The sequence below is a fragment of the Mytilinidion resinicola genome (assembly GCF_010093595.1).
Source record: "Mytilinidion resinicola strain CBS 304.34 unplaced genomic scaffold BDZ99scaffold_12, whole genome shotgun sequence".
In the NCBI taxonomy this organism is placed as follows: Eukaryota; Fungi; Ascomycota; class Dothideomycetes; order Mytilinidiales; family Mytilinidiaceae; genus Mytilinidion; species Mytilinidion resinicola.
The window spans coordinates 1018098-1034612 of NW_022985448.1; the positions used below are offsets into that span (position 1 = coordinate 1018098).

Below are 16515 nucleotides of genomic sequence, written 5' to 3' on the forward strand. Positions count from 1 at the left end.
TCAGAATTGACACTATTCACATTTCCCCGATGAATTTGTGACAAGCTTCAATAGGATAAACGTGCCTCGACAGTTACAAGGTACTTGTTCAGTTAGCGTGACGCAGTTGCGGAATTCTTTCCCCAGTCGAAGATGTCATCGACATGGCACTCTAGTTCAGGCCACAGAAATGGGCAACGAACCCCAGCATTGATGAACGATGAAGCTGGCGTGATTGCTATTCTTATTCTTTCTTCAGCTAAAGCTACTCTGCCAACATCCACTCTACATAGAAAAAGTTGCAAGCATCTTCTTTGCCATGGTGCAGCCAAAGGAATCCCAGATGTTCAAAAATACACCTGAAAAATACTACCGCCAATTTCGTACCCTACTGGCCTTCGATTCCCAAGATCTTCAGCTCCTTTGATCTCTGAATGATTGATCACGAATCTGCACGAATCGTGCCCCCAAAAGCTCGACGTGCTGTTCAGGCTTCCGATAATGCCTTAAAGCTCCCTCAACAGCGGCAAAGATATTGGCACAGATCAATAAGTTTGAGCGCTGTAGTACGAAAGGCCAATTCCAGATCTATTGCGTCCACTGTATGTTGAATGGATTCATGCTCGTTCCAAAGCCGGTCAGGATGCCCTTTTGTTCTGTCAATGCTGTCGCTAACGAGTAGATATTCTTCGAAATGGTGGGTAGATCCTCAGACGCCACCAATGGTTTCTTGAGCTCGACGAGGCCCATGGCGAGGACAATCAGGATACTAATCAGTGTCAGAGACTGAATGAGAAGGAGAAGAGCGACGAGCGACGAGCTGCCGCTGTGTGAGGCAGACATCGTAGGAGTTCCGGCGCGATTCGATGGTTTCATCGTGCTTGTAACATGCGTAATCTTCTATAGGGTGATACAGTTGACGCGATCTAAAGAGATGATTTAGTGTCAATTGACTATATCTTGGGAATGATAGTATACGGACTGGCTGCATATGTTTTCGACTTGACTTCATGACAACGCTGCTGGTCTTTCTTTATATTCACAGCGAATACAGAGCTCAGCGAATTACAACGTTAGACGCCGTCTACTTTGGCGAATTCGTATCTCGCATTCTGTTGCACATTCCGGCCTCACCATCATCTTGGTGGCCCCTTTCCCGTTCCTTGGCACCTTTGATTGGAGCATCAGTGTTATTCCAGTCTGCGATCTAGACTTAAAATGTTAGAGCTGAGATAGATCTATTCCTGGTAATCAGCCACGTGGACATGAAGCGCTGTGGCCGAGAATAGGTATGAGAGCGAGAATCTGGTTGCAGCCATCCATTATGATTAAGGTTAAAGATCATCTCGAGTTTAGGACTGAATTCTACGTTGATTTTGGGTTCGGTTTCCTGACCATGCACTGAAAAGATCAGCCTCCAATTTCAGGACTGATTCATATCACAGAAGTACTTGACGAACGATTTAAAGAGTCAAGGGGTCTTCTGATAGGAACCAAGGAAAGTTGGAACTTACTCCATGCCAATCTACGCCCTCTCCTCCCCAGGGCACTCGATCAAACCACATATCCTTGACTAACACGAAGCCGTATTTCTCGTAAAGATGTCTTGCCATCATCGAGCTGGTCAAGTAGAACTCTATGCCCAATTCGTCTGCTTTTTCTGCCCCCCACTTCACCACCATGCCCCCAGCACCTCTCCGGTGGTATTCTGGAAGAGTAGACAGCGTGTCGAGCAGTAGGTATGGCCGATCGCCCATGATCTCCTTCTGGGCTTGGCCAAGAGGTCCCAGCAGTGCCATGAGGGCCGGTATGTTGACTTCTGGTGGTACGAATGGGGCCTCGTTACTTTTGATGGACACATTTCTATCATCTTCTCTCTTATCCAGTGTGTTGTGCAACTCAAATTTCGCAGCGGTCATCATTTTCCCAGTCTCGACGTCCACAACCTTCCAATGGTAGGCTCCTGGATTATGAAACTCTTTTTTCCGTTGTTCTGCTACCTTGGCGAGACTCTCGTCGGACACTGGACGATGGTGGACGATGAGATTCGTTGGGCCTTGGTATGCGATCCAGCGGATGCGCATCCATTCTAGGCAGTCGTCCTCCTCCATTGGACGTAGTTCGATGGACATGTCTGCTAGAATCTGGGTGTTCAATGTTTAGTGGATGGAAGTTAAAGCGATTTATCCGCCAGACGTATAGTCCTCTTGAGCCGAGGTCGAAAGCGTTGTGAAAAGCGTGTGTCACCCGAGATATGACGCTAGAATCGTATGAATGCTGTGGTTTCAGGGGTAGTTCACCGAGGTGGGCCGTGCCTTGAACTCCAGGACAATCACCTCTCACCTCTCTACACTCACTTCTCATGAAGCAAACTGTCTTCGCAATCAGCGATCAACCCTGTGTTAAGGGGCTGTGAACTAGTGTCTTTGACACATAAGTTATTCTCGTGCACACCTGCATGAATGGCTCCGGACATCACAGCATAGATTCCGTAGAGAGTCTATGAATTCCTCGACCTCCCTACGGGACTTTAGACTGCCAAGAGTTATCACAATGGGGAGAATACACTTCCGGTTTACACCTAGGTTTTATATCCTGATTTGCTACTAGTCATTACAATCTGGATTTGTTAATGCGGAATGAGCCTCCTAGCGCAGGCTATGCTCAAGATCTAGCTCATGCTACTACCTTAACCTCCCGCGCCTCCATCATCACCTCGCCTTTCTTAAACAAAGCACTTGGCTTCACATCCTCCGGCTCGACCCTTTCAACAACCTCTATGCTCTCCGGTTGCCAAGGCTTATAGTCGGTGTAGTGGTAAATCCGATCCTCAAAAGGCCCATAGAACGTGGCTCGATCATATTTCTCTAATGGCCAGCTGTGCTTCAACCTTTCCACCAGGTCTGGATTACTGAGGAAGTAGCGGCCATATAGGAGGGCATCGCAGACACCCGACTCCAGCACACCCCAGGAATTCTTATCGTTCCAGCCACCGGCGGAGAAAAAAGGGGTCGAGCCCATGATCTCACGGAAGAGGGAGAGATCCGCCTTTTCTAGCCCCCATGACGAGAGGAACGAACCTTTCTCTGATGTGCTGAAGATCTGCTCATATCTCTGCTCAAACATCAGCGCTCTTGCCCCCTAAACCCACACCCCAAGATCAACCTCTGACTGCGTTTGATTACTCACCGGCTCAATAAAACTAACATAGCTCATCCCCGGCACGCACTTCTTCAACTCCCTACACAAATGCCCCCACGTCTCAACCCTCTCCGTCCCCCGAGCCTGATTAAACAACCCAAACGGACTCAGCCTTATCGCTACGTTCTCCTCCCCCACCGCCGCCGCCAGCGCCTCCATCAGCTCTACAACGAACCGGCATCGTTTCTCCGCACTTCCCCCGTACCCGTCACTCCGCACGTTGATATTCGACGACAGGAATTGCTCGGGCAGATACCCGTTCCCGCCATGCACCTCCACTCCATCGAACCCAGCTTCCATTGCCATCCGTGCAGCGTTGCAATAGTCTGCTATTGTCCTCCTGATTCCCTCTTGCGTAAGCTCGGTTGGTGGGTAGTCAGCCAAGCGGACGGTTTCGTCGGATAGGGGTGGGAGGCGGCGGATGGTCTTCTGCTCAGAAGGGTCATCCCATGGTGTTGCGGACGCGCTGACGGAGGGGGTGCCGGTGAGGTGGGGGAGGGTAGTGCGGCCGGCGTGCCAGAGCTGAGCATAGATGAAGCCACCGCGGCGGTGCACGGCGGTGGTGGTGAGGCGCCAGCCGGTCAGGTGGGAGGGGTGGAAGAGGCCGGGGACGCCTGGTGCCCCTGTGGCCTAGGTGGGAAAGAAGCGTTAGTATTCGAGTAACATTTTCGGATGAATACTATTACAAATGTTCAGGTTCTATACATATATAGTCATATCATCCCTTAACCCCCCCAAGATTCCTGTTCCCCCTTTCTAAGATTAAAGAACCCACCCAAACTCACCTCTAAGCTTGGAGGTATCCCCTCAGATATCAAAAGCCCGCCTTCCGTCGCCCGCTGCGCGTAGTACTCCGCTACCAGCTCGTCTGGATACCATATCCGATTTCGGTTCTCTGGTGTCGGCTCTTTGTTTAAAGGAACAGCGCGGTTTCGTGTGCAAGGGGCGAAGACGACGCGGTGATTGAGAGTGATTTTGCCGCCGGCGATGGGGAGGGGAGTGAAGAGGAGGGAATCTTTGGGGGAGGAGGACATGGTTTAGGATAGGATGTGTGAGTTAGAGTATGAAAAAGAAAAGATTAACTTGCGATTATTGCGGAAGAAAGGATGTAAATACGAATAAGAAGAAAAGTGTAGAGAAGAGAGAGTCTGGGGTCTCTATTCTATCACAATCTACAGATACGGAACACAACGTCCCCAACTAGCCCTTCTAGCTACCGTACCTGCATATTCCTCGTACTCACCCACGTGCTACCAATGGCACCTTGACTATCATAAGAAGTCCTGCCGCCGCCATCATCCCTCCAGCTTGAAGTGCCGAATTTTACCCCGCTTACTTCCCTCTACACAGCTCCTAAGTACATACGTCTCTTATCGCGAGTCCCAGGGATCCACGATTCGTCATTCGCAAGCGTGCTCACATATTCTGTGATATCGGAACAAGAGCGCTGTTCCGATAGAGTCGGCTGAGAGCTGCCGATGGCGTCTGATTGGTGGAGTGCACGTTAAGAGTGGTGGGTAGAGAGGGGAGGGGTTGGGTGATAAGGTATTAAGTAAGATTGAGCAGTTATGCAAATTGATATTCACAGAGTCATGTGACTTGTGTAGGATACCTCTGTTATACACACTCTAAATGTATATACCCCTGGGTGAATTCTAGGAGCTTTCCCTTACTCAAATTGTAAGAGTTCAGTTCATCCACGCAGGAACGCAGGACAAGACCAAAGCAAGATAGCGGTCGTTCCTAGCCAGCCACCAAAGAATACAACGGCGAGCAGGCAGGGCAGAGGTCATGCCGCTTTCCACAACCTCCCCATCATCAGAAATGCCCTGCATCAGCCTGAAACCCATCAATCTCAAACACACTCAAATCCAGCGCGTCATGCAGCATCCAATCCTGCACATCCGAACCTGCAGCTCCATCCCATACTGGCCCCCATGATAATCCAACGGCAGGTTGTCCAGCGGCGGCCCAAACGTAAACTGCCCCCCTTCCATATCCCCATTTCCAAAGTCGTGACTATCGTGCCTCTCGGTATTCGGACTCGTGCCTAAGCTTAAACTCCCCTCACCGCTGGCTTCAGTTTCCGCTCCAGCCATATCCGCGACCATAGCCTCAAACTCCTCCTGGCCCTCCTCATTCTTATCTATCGTCCGCAGCGTCTGCCTCAGCGTAGGCCTCAACTTCTTGATTGCCCGCCTTGGCGCGTACTTCCCTTCCTCAATACTATCCAGCGCATTTTGCTTAATCGTCTCAAACACATCACGGTACTTCTTCGCGCCGGGCCAGCGCTCCGTGATGATGTATAGCACGATGCCGAAGACCTCGCGCGGCGATATCCAGGCGCAGTAGATGAGGGTCAGCCCGGCGAGGAAGACAGTGCAGCGCCATGAGGTAGAAGCCGGCCGAGACGTTCTGATGCAGCTTTTTGTAGGTCTGGCACACGCCGCCGCAGGCTTCGGCGCATTTGCGGAGGAACTGGGTGTTTGTTTGTTGCCGGGAGAGGCGGGGATGGAGGAGGAAGCGCATGCATTTGTAGTAGTACACCATCTATAGACCTCGGGTGAGTGTTTGTGGATAAGGTTGGAAGAGAGGGGGAGGAGAGACGTACGTGGTAGTCGTAACCGTCCATGGACATGGAGTCTAGTTCTACATTTGAGGGAGTGTCAGGGTTTCGTGCATCTCGAGGCATATTTGCTTTCCATTGCTCTAGTTGTAGTACAAATCTCTCGGCTTCTGGTTCTGTTACGCTAGTGGGTTGATCGACACGGTAGATCGCTTGCTGAATGTTGGATTCGATGATTCTTAGGCGGCATATGTGGATGAAGCAGCTCATAGATGATGATTTGGCGGGAGGCTGGTCCCCATGTATCTTTGCGGCACGATGTGCCTGCTTGAGTAACGCAGGGTCTTCGACAGCTTCATCGACGTCCAGGGGTAACTTTTGGTAGTCAGCACGGATTTAGTTGTTCTAGATGAGAGGAAAGCACTTATTTCAACATCGATGTCCCGATCAGAGATTGCGAACGGTCTTCCTAAGATGATAGATACTGGTCTATCAAGATAATAACAAGACCAAAAGACCCTTTTCCTCATCTCAGTCTCCATAAGCGGCCTCCTTTTCCGAGGAGTTCTTCGATGAAACCCCATGTCAATGCACTGCCGCATAGCGAGTCCAACATACGTCCAAGCGCCTGGTCCTCTCGGTGCTCTCAAGCTGTATATCGAGAAAAGAAGCAACACCTCTACAGATCGGATCTCGTGATACTGTAGTATCTCATCCAAATGTCGCAGTGCTGCTGCATGGTGCTCTTCCGGGAAGAAATTACCCGCCTCGCCCGTGGTCTCTAGGAATCGCCCCCCAATAGCATACACCAAGTGCAAAAGCGCAGTAGAGTACGGATCGACCAGATTCAACCTCTCCGCATGTAGCCTGCGTACATATGGCGTCCGTAGTACTGGCCATCGTGTCGAAATGTGCTTCAAGTACCCCTTGAATAGCCTCTCCGCAATATCCGCTGGAACATGTCGCGCCTCTAGTATCCCATCCGGTGGACTTGCAGCCGTGCATACCGACTTCGGGCTAAGATGCTCTTCGATTCCCCGTCCATTCGTTGCTGTGAAGGTCTCTTTCGCCTTGACTATCGATCCGATCATCCGGCCCATCGTGATATGTGAAGAAGCGCCAATATACCCCCCACCAGCCTCCAGCGACAAGTCCCTTAGAATTTCAACTACCGATTCCACGCCTCCGAAATCGTTTAGATCGGTCCGGCTCTCAGCGTAATCTCCAACATCAAATGACACACTCGGCCGCTTCGTATGCCTCCTCACAGCCACCGCATTCGTAGGGGTTGGCGCTGTGCTCGAACTCGACCACCAATCCCCGATCCCATTTACACTGCTAAATGCTACAGTCATTGAATTCTTGGGCGGACTATCACTACCAGCCTCATCGCCCCCGCCACCGCCCCCGCTCCCGCTCCCATTCGCATTTGCATTCCCGGCGGAACCCAGCTCTTTCTGTAGCTTCTTCCAGTGCACCAAGCCCTCGTTTCTATCCCCTCGCGCATAAGAATGCCTTATAGTTCAGCGACGCGGTTTTCGATGGCGCGGAAGTATTGCTCGCGGGTACCGTTCACGGTTTTGGAGGGCACGATGTACTCGCAATTCGCTTGAAAGTTACGGCAGTTGGCGCAAGTGGGGTGGACGCCGTCGCATCTGTGCTGGAAAGGTTAGTTTTGTTGCTCTTTCAGAATAACTTTCATGCTTCAGATTCTCGGGGATTTTGTGATCAATGCTTAGGGTGGGATTGCGACTGTGGAAGCGTTGCTCAAGAAAAGGGCAAGCATATCTCTTCCTCGTTTTACACCTCTGGCAGGCCACCGCAACCCTCGCCCTTTTCACAGGCTTTGGTTTGTCTGTAGCAGCAGTGCTGTTCGCGCTGTCCTGTGTTCTCATTGCGTTCATGCGCGTGGAACTCGTGATTCATACACTCGTGATAACGTAGAAGAGAAAGCAGAGAATAGGCAAGTATATGAACTCATTGAGAGGCGCAAGTAAGAAGGGAAGTATGCTTGCGGCCACGCGCCGTGGGCCTCCTGTACATATATCTCGGCATTTTCTCAACGAACTCTAAGCTCCCCTCGCCTCTCTCGTTGATAACGAAGACCATTTTCCCCTCCTAATCCCTAGAACACGATCGTCGTGGACCCTGCCCGCCATACTTGCGCAACCTGGGCATCGTCCCAGGATCCTGCACCGCGTTCTGGACTGGCACTTCAGGTTGACAGCTCCCCCCACCAATAGGCATGTCGGACTGCGCGGTTTGATATACCTAACTTATGGTTGCTGGGACGCTAGGCCGCGAGTCGAGGCCGACTGGCTGGCGAGGACGGGTGGCGGTGGTGAGGGATGAGAGGGGGAATGGAGAGGCCCCGAAGAATAGCCTGACTCAGGAGGGCCTGAAGAGATAAGGATAGATGACACAGGTGGGAAACTCCGGGCCAGAAAGACCGAAAAGCGGATGCATGTCACCGCACACATTGCTCTTTTGGATCTAGCATCCGTGTTGTACGACGGGATTGAAGTGGCGTTTGCGTTTGACATTGGAACACCAAGCGACTATTGACGATTACCGGATTAGGCAAGGCAGTGCGAACGTCACATGTGATCCACGTGCATCAAAACTAGCTACAAGAACAAGATACCGCTACACTTCAGATCTCTAACAGTCTAGATCTTCCCCCTCTCTAGAAACACATTCGGCACATCTACAATCTTACACCTGAGATACTCCGCTAAGAATTTGCCTAGGATATCATACGTCGCATTCGCGGTCACGCCCCGATCCAACCAATCATGTAGCAAGAAATGCACCGCCCACAGCTGCTCAAACTCCATGTGATCGATCTGCTGTCCGTGGTATTCTTCCCCTAGTAGCTCGATGAATGTCTTCAGGCTCAGGAAGCTGCGCAGCCGTGCCCATTCGTCTCCGTGTCGAACGAACAGACCAATATTGCAGTTGGAGCCCTTATCACCCGCGCGTGCAAGAACGACGTAGCCGAGAGGTACGGAGTGGTGGGGCCGAAGGATGTGAGGGAGACGGGGGAAGTGGGAGGATAGGAGGGCTGTTGTGGTTTGTGAGGAATGGTGTTTGAAGGGGGTGGCAGTATGATGGATTTCATAGAAGAATTGGAGAAGTGGATTGTTTGTGTTGGTTGGGGGATGAGAGTTGGGAAGTATTCTTGATACTGTTGAAATATGAGCGACTATTACTGTGTGGACGCATTGACAGAACTTACTGGTATAGGTGACGCTGTTCTCCGGTCTGGATGGTAGGTCGCCGCCGGGAAAGATTGCATGATGATGTCGAATGCTGGCCTTATGAAGGTCTCTACTGACAGGGCTTTAGTATCCTTCGACTCGACCACAAGCCGCAAGTCAACTGTTGCAGCGTTCTGGTTCTTGGGATTTCTCTCCACGGAACCATAGACGGTGAGGTCAAATGTCGTAAACTTGGAGAGCCACTCCTTTCCATAACTGTGCTTCATCTGGATATCTAGCATCTTGACCTTCTCTTCAATATCAAGTCCGACTAGTGCCCAGTGAATCTCTGCCTTGTAGCCGCCAAATGCCGTAAGTCCGCACTTTGTCGTACTCGGCGGAGGCAGTCCAGTGATTCCAGAAAGACACACACAATTCTTTCCAATCTCTGTGAATTTGGCTTTGTCGATGACAGCGGTGACATCGCTATTTAGGTAGTAGGCGCCTTGAATCTCGTAAAGAAGCTGTTCTTTACAAGTTTCAACAATGACAATTCCTCCAGTTCCCTCGACTTTGGTGATGATGACATCTGCGTCGTGGGATATTTCTGCAATGGGGTACCCAAAGTCATGCATCGTGTCCCAATCCAAGCTCTTGAATCCGGTGTAGTTACCGCCAGTCACATAGGTCGAACATTCGATAAGGTGACCAGCAATGAGACTCTGTGCAAGCTTATCGAAATCTGTTACCGCCCAGCCATGCCGCCATGCTGCTGCCCCTATGATCGGGGATGCGTCGGCTACTCGGCCACATATGACAATGTCTGCACCAACTCCGAAAGTCTTCGCAATGCCCATGCCGCCAAGATAGCATTGTGCAAATATTGGCTCATATGGCCAATCTGCCAATGACTGTCCAGTACATACGCTGACGAATGAAGACGGGCCCTTCTTCAGTGATGCTTAGATTTGATCTAGCACCGCGTCACCCTCGACCCAAGCAACATTCAGATCCAGTCCCTCTTCATTTACCATGGATACAACAATATCGAACAGCTCTTTCGTCGCAACTGTGCCCGCATTCGCTGCTAGCTTCAGCTTCTTCTTGGCGATATTCTCCAGAGCCGGCTCGAGCGCGTCGATGAATGTTGGCTCGTATCCAACGCCCAGGTCGTTGACAATATCGTATGCTCGTGTCGTCATGTTGACTTCTGACATCCAGTCTCCAACAAACACGTCGATTGGCTCATTGGATGCGGCGGCGATTGCGATGGCATCTCGGCGGTCAGATGGGGATCCAGAAATGTTCATGACGCGGACCGGCCGCTGGGGATTGACGGAACCCATCTTGACGAAATTGGTATTACTGGAAAAATCTGTTGTGAGTAATTTCTGGAGTGAATGTTTGATATTTAGTTACGGCAGTAGTTAATATGCCAGGAGCTGTACTGTAGATTAGTCGCTAGATCAAACGCAAGCCTGCGGAACATTCAACATCAACTCTCGTCGGAGACTTAGCCGTAGGGCTATGGGTAGTAGGGCCATGGGTATAGCCCATAGGATTTGGTCTTTTGAGCCTACAAACTCCTAGATCTGTTGTTGTTGGTGATCAGATGGTGGTCACGGCTGATATCGGAAGGCTTCCGAAGCGATCGGCTCTGCTCCTAGTACCCGAAAGTGGGTTCGACTAGGGCCCGACGGAAGAGGAAAGGTCCCATTTGCTCGATGCCGACTCTTCCTTTGGCCTGCGGGAGGGCAGGGAACGCAAATCTGGCAACGGGGAGCGCGCACGCCATCCGCCCTATGTATGATAGGCGCACGCGGGTCGGAAAAGGGCAAATCGGCCCTGTATTCTAGTGGCTTCCGCGATGCAAAATCCTTTTGTCATACCGATTCTGTGACCTTATCCCACTACCCAAGCACGAAGGAGAAGCTTACCACTGCCGGTAACTTGAAACGTCCCGTTGCGTCCTATTTGTATATCACCATCATGTCCTCCTGGTAGAATCACCATCTTTAGACAATCAGACCACCATCGTATCTTGTCCCTCTTTCAGCCTTTTGGATTTCTAATCCGTTATCTCGGACGTATTCCGCACTGGTAGCAATGGCCACCGTTCAGACCCAACCACAGCCCTTGGGTATCAGGACAACATCGTGGCAGAGCATCCGCGGGCTACTGAAGAAGGCTCGTCGCCATCGGGCCAAACGTAGCAGCACTACGATTACTGTCGGCGAAAAGAAAGACGTGCAGTATGATTCGGCCGTCGAGATCGTAGAAAGCCCAAACAAGACCGAATATCCACATCTCCAATTCCACAAGGCATTAGTCGTCGCGGAGAAGGGTCAATATGAAGTTCGACATAGCCATCCTGTCCCACACCTGGACGACGATGAAGTGATGATCCGGAACCACTGTGTTGGCTTGAACCCAATCGACTGGAAATCCGTGGATTACAACTTTTGCCTCCCTAAGTTCCCATGGGTACGTACCTCCACAAACGTCAACCACTGAAGTAATCTAACAGCCACCAGGTAACCGGCCGCGAGATGTCTGGTGTAGTACACAAGGTCGGGAAGAACGTCAAGAATCTGAGTGCAGGAGACAGAGTCTGGACAAGCACATATTACCGTGACGTCCGAGCTGGTTGCTTTCAAGAGCTTGTAGTAGTGCCCGAGCACACAGTGCTCCCAATTCCCGCCAATCTCGACTTCGAATCTGCGGCGTGTCTGGGCGTGGCTGCACTCACCGCTGGAATGGCCCTATGGAAGTGGTTGGGAGTGCCGTTGCCAGAAACCACCGGAGCACTAAAAGAAAGCCATGAATCGGACTGGCTTCTGATTTGGGGAGGCTCCACTGTAACAGGCCAATTTGCAACCCAGTACGCTATCGCGAGTGGACTGAACGTGATCACCGTAACCTCTGAGCGAACGAAGAACCTATCGCAGAGGCTTGGAGCAACACATGTCGTATCCAGAGACGGCAAGAGTGACGACGAGATCGTGTCGGAGATCAAAGCTGTTACCGGCGGAAAGGTTACACGAGCGATTGACTTAGTGGGCCCGAAGACTGCGACACTGGTTCTGCAATGTGTTTCGGAAACCTTTGCCGTCGAGTTTGCCCCCTTGGCGATGATGTCGTCGAAGCAGGTCGTCCCTGAGAATGTAACAGCACACACGGTGGAAATGAAGCAATTCGTGCTCGACAGGTCAAATACGTTCTACGCAGAGGAGCTGAATCGTATGCTCCAATCTGGAGAGCTGAAGCTGCCAGAAATCCACGTCATGGATGGCGGTTTGGAGGTGGTGGTGAGCGGATTGGACATGCTGAAGAAAGGGGATATGGGGGGGAAGAAAATGGTTGTGCGTATGCAATAAAGGGCTAACAAAACTGCATGGATAGGCGTTTAGCATTTGAAAAAGGCGTTGGGGTACTGGAGGTATATAGACTTGGCATAGATTAGAACCGGCTGCGACCATATCAGATACGATACAATGCGACCTCGCAGAAAATCTTCGAGCTAAAAGCGTGGGTGACGTATATATTCTAGAGAGGTGTTGGGGCTTGTAGGGCGTACCTGCCAACGAGAGGTGAGTAGTGTATCGAAGGGAAAGTATCTCAGCTGTCGCAGATGGTATTGCTCTGACAATCGCAGCCGATTAAAAGAGTCTTCGACAAGGGAGATCTCCCTTCCGACACACTTTTTGGAGACAGCATACGTCCATCTGAGAATCTCTACGGACCATGAACACCACTAGTATTTCGTGTGATCCGCGGTCTAATATCCCGAACCACAAGTATGAGTGTTGCGAAACTCAGATAGTTCCGAAGGCTTCGAGGGAGCAGCCTCTCTGCACAGATTCTAGCGTATAACGTGGCTTATTTCGGCTCAAAGCCACTGTGTCCCTACTTCTCTTCCCTGTCTTAATGTGTGCTATTGATAAAAGGTGGTGGTCGTCGCGATTGACGTGGTCGAGAGTGAGAGGGACGCTATGGAGAGAGGTTGAGGTTCGTCAATACTCTGTCATTGTAAGCTGGGATCGACGCGTTGAAGCTGGCAATTGACTTCAAGTCATATCTAAATGTAGTATATTCGATTCGAAAAGGCCGTAGAGACGCGTCTCTCACATAAGACTTCCGTCATTGTTGATGAGATGGAGACGGCACTGATGGCTATGGAGGCGGAACAACGTTAGAGGTGGGACGTGCTTAAATGGACCTCGACTTTACGCTTTCACCATCAAACTCCTCCCAGCCCATCTGGATCAGAGCCGTCTGCCTTGGGAGCGCCGTCGAACCTTTCTACGGTCTACATGCCTCCACTTTCAGCCTGGATCGATGTAGAAAGTGGCGGTGTTTGTCTTATCAACCTGCCCCAGTCCCGGGACAGATCTGCCGTCGGCGGCATGCAGGCAACGGCTCAAAAAAAGGTCCTTGTGTATATGAAGTCCAAATCGTCGAGTATGTTCTGCTCATCTTTCAGTAAGTCGTTGCCTTCTCCGGAAGCATACAATACGATTCTTTCTCTATCACGAGGGGTGAGACGTCCTTTTTGGCTACTATTCTTGTATACAAGTTCATTGATGCCACTTAACTATGTTTTCAAACACGTCTCCTGCTACACATGACGTTAAAAAATGGAAATGGGATGATCACTACGATTGGCCACGTGACCTCATCGGATATGGAGAGAAGTCGTTCAATCCGCAATGGCCTAACGGTGCGAAGATCGCTGTGTCTTTCGTTATAAATTACGAAGAGGTGTGGCACTTCGCAGTATGAGGAGACTTCATCTAATGTCGACTTCCAGGGTGCAGAGAACACGGTCCTAAATGGCGACCCTCACTCTGAGACAATGATTTGGGACGCTCCTGGGGGTGAACCATATCCGCAAGAACGAGCGGTGCAAGTCGAATCACACTACGATTATGGTTCAAGAGCTGGAGTTTGGCGAATATTTCGACTGTTTAACAAGTACAACTTCAAGTATACGCTTTTCGCCGTGGGCAAGGCGATTGAAGATAACCCGGCCGTTGCTATATCTTCTGTTGAGAACGGTCATGATATCGCGTCTCACGGCTACCGGTCAGTGACAAAGCCAAAGATCTTGTCATATCCCTTGCTGAACCTACTTAGGTGGATTGATTACCACTCTGTACCAGTTGAAGAAGAGAAGGAGCTCATACGAAAAGGCATCAAAGCCATTCAAAATGTATGCGGCTTCGCTCCAAAAGGCTGGTACTATGGGCGTCTGTCCCCACGTTCTCATGCCCTAGTTTGGGATGTCTACCAAGAGATGGGGCTTCCTCTCCTCTGGAACTCTGACAGCTACTCTGACGATCTTCCATACTATGTTGACGTTCCTGCGGAGAAAGAATCGCCAAACCCAAAGGGAATGCTGATACTACCATACTCATTCGACTGCAACGATTACAAGTTCCACCTTGATTCTGGATTCTCTTCTCCTGGGGACTTCTACGAGCAATGCAAGAACGCGTTTGACATCTTGTACGAGGAAGGCGAAGAAGGAATGCCAAAGATGATGACGATTGGGCTTCATTGTCGCGTTATGGGTCGACCCGGACGAATCGCAGCTCTGAGGAAGTTTGTCGAGTATATTGCGGCTAAAGAGAATGTTTGGGTGGCCACCAGGACTCAAATAGCAGAGCACTTTAGGGAGAAATTTCCATACAGGAAGTGTCAGAGGGCTTAAAACAGTCTTTTGACTGACTCTATTATCTTCGAACCTAATCCCTCCACGCGAGGCATAAAAGTGGGCACTCTTAATTTGAACAAGCCGTGGTGGATGTGTACGCGTGTACGCCACTGCTTGGGGTCCTTCAATGCATTCTCAGAAGTTTGAACGGGATAGAAGCTCTTCCCCTTGGACTGTATGGAAACTGGATGAAGCACTTCAAGCAGTGGCCGACAAGTGTACACGAGAGATAGAATACCCTCTACGCTACTCCATTGACCTTTTTATCAAGCTTCTTTACCTCCTCCCTCTCCCTCTCGTCCCTCCAAGCCCCCGGTCTTGGAAGCTCCCACGCATTCGTACAAACACCATACGTGATGCCGCCGCCCCTCCAAACCGCTCTCAAAACCGCCGGATTCGCAGTCACTCCTGCCTCATCTACCGCATCCTCCCTACAATGAAACATCACCGCCTCCACCAGCACCAATGTGGCCGATCGTTTCCCATTTTTCCCCACAATGTCCTGCGACGAATGCAACTTACACTCTACCGAGAACGCACTCTCCCCTACATGCGGCGCCTTCACCACCTGACTAGCCACCTGGCTAAGCCCTGCGGGCTCCCACTCAGAAACATGAGGTGGCGTGTTGATAGACGTATAGTTCGCGGCTTCAATGAACCAGTCGCTAACCAGGCTTATGCAGCACTCGCCGCTCTCCAGCACGTTTCTGAGGCTATCATTTGGGTCCTCGCCTACGAAAGAGAGCGAGTACAGCGGCGGGTCCATGCTTACGGCCTGGAAGAAAGAGAACGGTGCTATATTCTTCACGCCGGTGCTTGAGACTGTGCTTACTAGCGCGATGGGCCGCGGGATGGTCGTTGAGATCATGAGTTTGTAGTTCTGGACTGTTGCGCGCCCCGGGCCATTTGGGTCGACGGCGCGGAGGGGGTGTTGGCGCCATGAGGAGTTGGAGGCGCCCGTGCCGGGGAGCCAGTCTGGATTTGGGGTTTTGTTGTAGGTGAAGGAGGGAGCTGGATAGGAGGGGCGGGAGGCTTGGACGGCGGGGAAGTCGGCGTGAGGATTGCGTTTTATAAGGGACTCTTTGTCTGGAGCTTCGATGGGAAGGGTGCTGGATGTGGTAGTTGATGGGACAGGCATAGCTAATGCTATGTTGTGAACTCTGGCTTGTGAATAGGACCTTTCAAAAAACGTCGTAGCTCGCGAAAAATGGTAGATTTTAATCAAGTGAATGGTGGGTTCCTTGCTAGAGTGAGATTCTGAAGGTATCTAGGGGGATGCATAGTATATAGTTAGTGCTCCAGCGGAGTTTGTTTTAAAACTTAAATAAAGCTATAGTCCCGGGTAGCTCTCTCGGCAGATGCGAGGCTTCGTGATCGAGATCATGCTTCATCCATCAACAACTGTCATGCCTTTCCAATTGCCTTTCCATCATCAACTGTAACTAATCCGAACTCACTATTACCCTCATGGTGTTGGCAATTTCGGTATCCTGAATAGTGGAGGCGCATTGGAAGACGGGTTCCTGCTGCCGATAGAGAGCTTTCCGATGGCTTTGAGTCCGCCCTTCCACGACACCCTTGCGGCACCCTTGCGGCACCCATCGGCCACTTCGCCCACCACCGCTAGACGCAATTCACAATTCATGTTCTTATCTTCAGCCTCTTGGTGTCTTCGGGTGCCATGCCAATTTCATTCCAATGAACATGGACACCGATACGGACCTCCCTAGCTGCGGTCTCTCCAGGCATACATCGGATGCCTTCCGCGAGCATGGAATCACACGTTTTAGCAGCCACAACTTCAGTCGTCGTCGCAATATCATCGAATATACGAGATATCTGCGTCTGGGCAA

The 16515-nt window shown here is 50.9% G+C and overlaps 8 protein-coding genes across 8 annotated transcripts; 2 read left to right on the forward strand and 6 right to left on the reverse strand.

Annotated features, from left to right (window-relative positions):
- Nucleotides 1-454: 454 nt before the first annotated feature.
- On the reverse strand, nt 455-1040 carry BDZ99DRAFT_56662 (uncharacterized protein). Its single transcript, XM_033727606.1, has 2 exons — nt 962-1040; nt 455-905 (listed from the first exon to the last, which is right to left on the reverse strand). Exon 2 carries the CDS (start codon nt 853-855, stop codon nt 568-570), a length of 288 nt encoding a protein of 95 aa, XP_033575446.1. The 5' UTR covers nt 856-905; nt 962-1040; the 3' UTR covers nt 455-567.
- Nucleotides 1041-1344: 304 nt separating this feature from the next.
- On the reverse strand, nt 1345-2111 carry BDZ99DRAFT_489146 (uncharacterized protein; the record flags this gene model as incomplete). Its single annotated transcript, XM_033722962.1, has 2 exons — nt 1345-1380; nt 1494-2111. The coding sequence occupies 2 exons, from the start codon at nt 2109-2111 to the stop codon at nt 1345-1347; spliced, it is 654 nt and encodes a 217-aa protein (XP_033575447.1).
- A 471-nt stretch (nt 2112-2582) lies between these two features.
- Nucleotides 2583-4242, reverse strand: BDZ99DRAFT_419633 (FMN-linked oxidoreductase). The gene is made up of 3 exons (XM_033716897.1): nt 3966-4242; nt 3169-3810; nt 2583-3093 (listed from the first exon to the last, which is right to left on the reverse strand). The coding sequence occupies exons 1-3, from the start codon at nt 4212-4214 to the stop codon at nt 2656-2658; spliced, it is 1329 nt and encodes a 442-aa protein (XP_033575448.1). The 5' UTR covers nt 4215-4242; the 3' UTR covers nt 2583-2655.
- Nucleotides 4243-4868: 626 nt separating this feature from the next.
- Nucleotides 4869-7641, reverse strand: BDZ99DRAFT_477985 (uncharacterized protein; the record flags this gene model as incomplete). The annotated part of the gene is made up of 5 exons (XM_033722142.1): nt 4869-5019; nt 5110-5738; nt 5792-6121; nt 6265-7237; nt 7553-7641. 5 exons carry the CDS (start codon nt 7639-7641, stop codon nt 4869-4871), a joined length of 2172 nt encoding a protein of 723 aa, XP_033575449.1.
- A 774-nt stretch (nt 7642-8415) lies between these two features.
- Nucleotides 8416-10378, reverse strand: BDZ99DRAFT_509722 (DUF1446-domain-containing protein; the record flags this gene model as incomplete). Its single annotated transcript, XM_033724426.1, has 4 exons — nt 9927-10378; nt 8985-9896; nt 8787-8933; nt 8416-8712 (listed from the first exon to the last, which is right to left on the reverse strand). The coding sequence occupies exons 1-4, from the start codon at nt 10290-10292 to the stop codon at nt 8416-8418; spliced, it is 1722 nt and encodes a 573-aa protein (XP_033575450.1). The 5' UTR covers nt 10293-10378.
- A 395-nt stretch (nt 10379-10773) lies between these two features.
- BDZ99DRAFT_464354 (GroES-like protein) lies at nt 10774-12449 on the forward strand. The gene is made up of 2 exons (XM_033720290.1): nt 10774-11430; nt 11481-12449. Exons 1-2 carry the CDS (start codon nt 11053-11055, stop codon nt 12321-12323), a joined length of 1221 nt encoding a protein of 406 aa, XP_033575451.1. The 5' UTR covers nt 10774-11052; the 3' UTR covers nt 12324-12449.
- Nucleotides 12450-13542: 1093 nt separating this feature from the next.
- Nucleotides 13543-14659, forward strand: BDZ99DRAFT_390942 (polysaccharide deacetylase; the record flags this gene model as incomplete). The annotated part of the gene is made up of 3 exons (XM_033715700.1): nt 13543-13707; nt 13757-14031; nt 14083-14659. 3 exons carry the CDS (start codon nt 13543-13545, stop codon nt 14657-14659), a joined length of 1017 nt encoding a protein of 338 aa, XP_033575452.1.
- A 21-nt stretch (nt 14660-14680) lies between these two features.
- BDZ99DRAFT_419640 (uncharacterized protein) lies at nt 14681-15880 on the reverse strand. The gene has a single exon (XM_033716898.1). It carries the CDS (start codon nt 15798-15800, stop codon nt 14904-14906), a length of 897 nt encoding a protein of 298 aa, XP_033575453.1. The 5' UTR covers nt 15801-15880; the 3' UTR covers nt 14681-14903.
- Nucleotides 15881-16515: the final 635 nt, after the last annotated feature.

Coding starts and splice junctions, on each gene's coding strand:
- BDZ99DRAFT_419640 (XM_033716898.1), bottom strand. CDS start 15,800: ATGCCTGTCCCATCAACTACCACATCCAGCACCCTTCCCATCGAAGCT.
- BDZ99DRAFT_419633 (XM_033716897.1), bottom strand. CDS start 4,214: ATGTCCTCCTCCCCCAAAGATTCCCTCCTCTTCACTCCCCTCCCCATC. Junction 3,811..3,965: donor GGATACCTCCAAGCTTAGAG/GTGAGTTTGGGT, acceptor TTTCCCACCTAG/GCCACAGGGGCACCAGGCGT. Junction 3,094..3,168: donor ATGTTAGTTTTATTGAGCCG/GTGAGTAATCAA, acceptor ATGTTTGAGCAG/AGATATGAGCAGATCTTCAG.
- BDZ99DRAFT_464354 (XM_033720290.1), top strand. CDS start 11,053: ATGGCCACCGTTCAGACCCAACCACAGCCCTTGGGTATCAGGACAACA. Junction 11,431..11,480: donor GCCTCCCTAAGTTCCCATGG/GTACGTACCTCC, acceptor AACAGCCACCAG/GTAACCGGCCGCGAGATGTC.
- BDZ99DRAFT_56662 (XM_033727606.1), bottom strand. CDS start 855: ATGAAACCATCGAATCGCGCCGGAACTCCTACGATGTCTGCCTCACAC.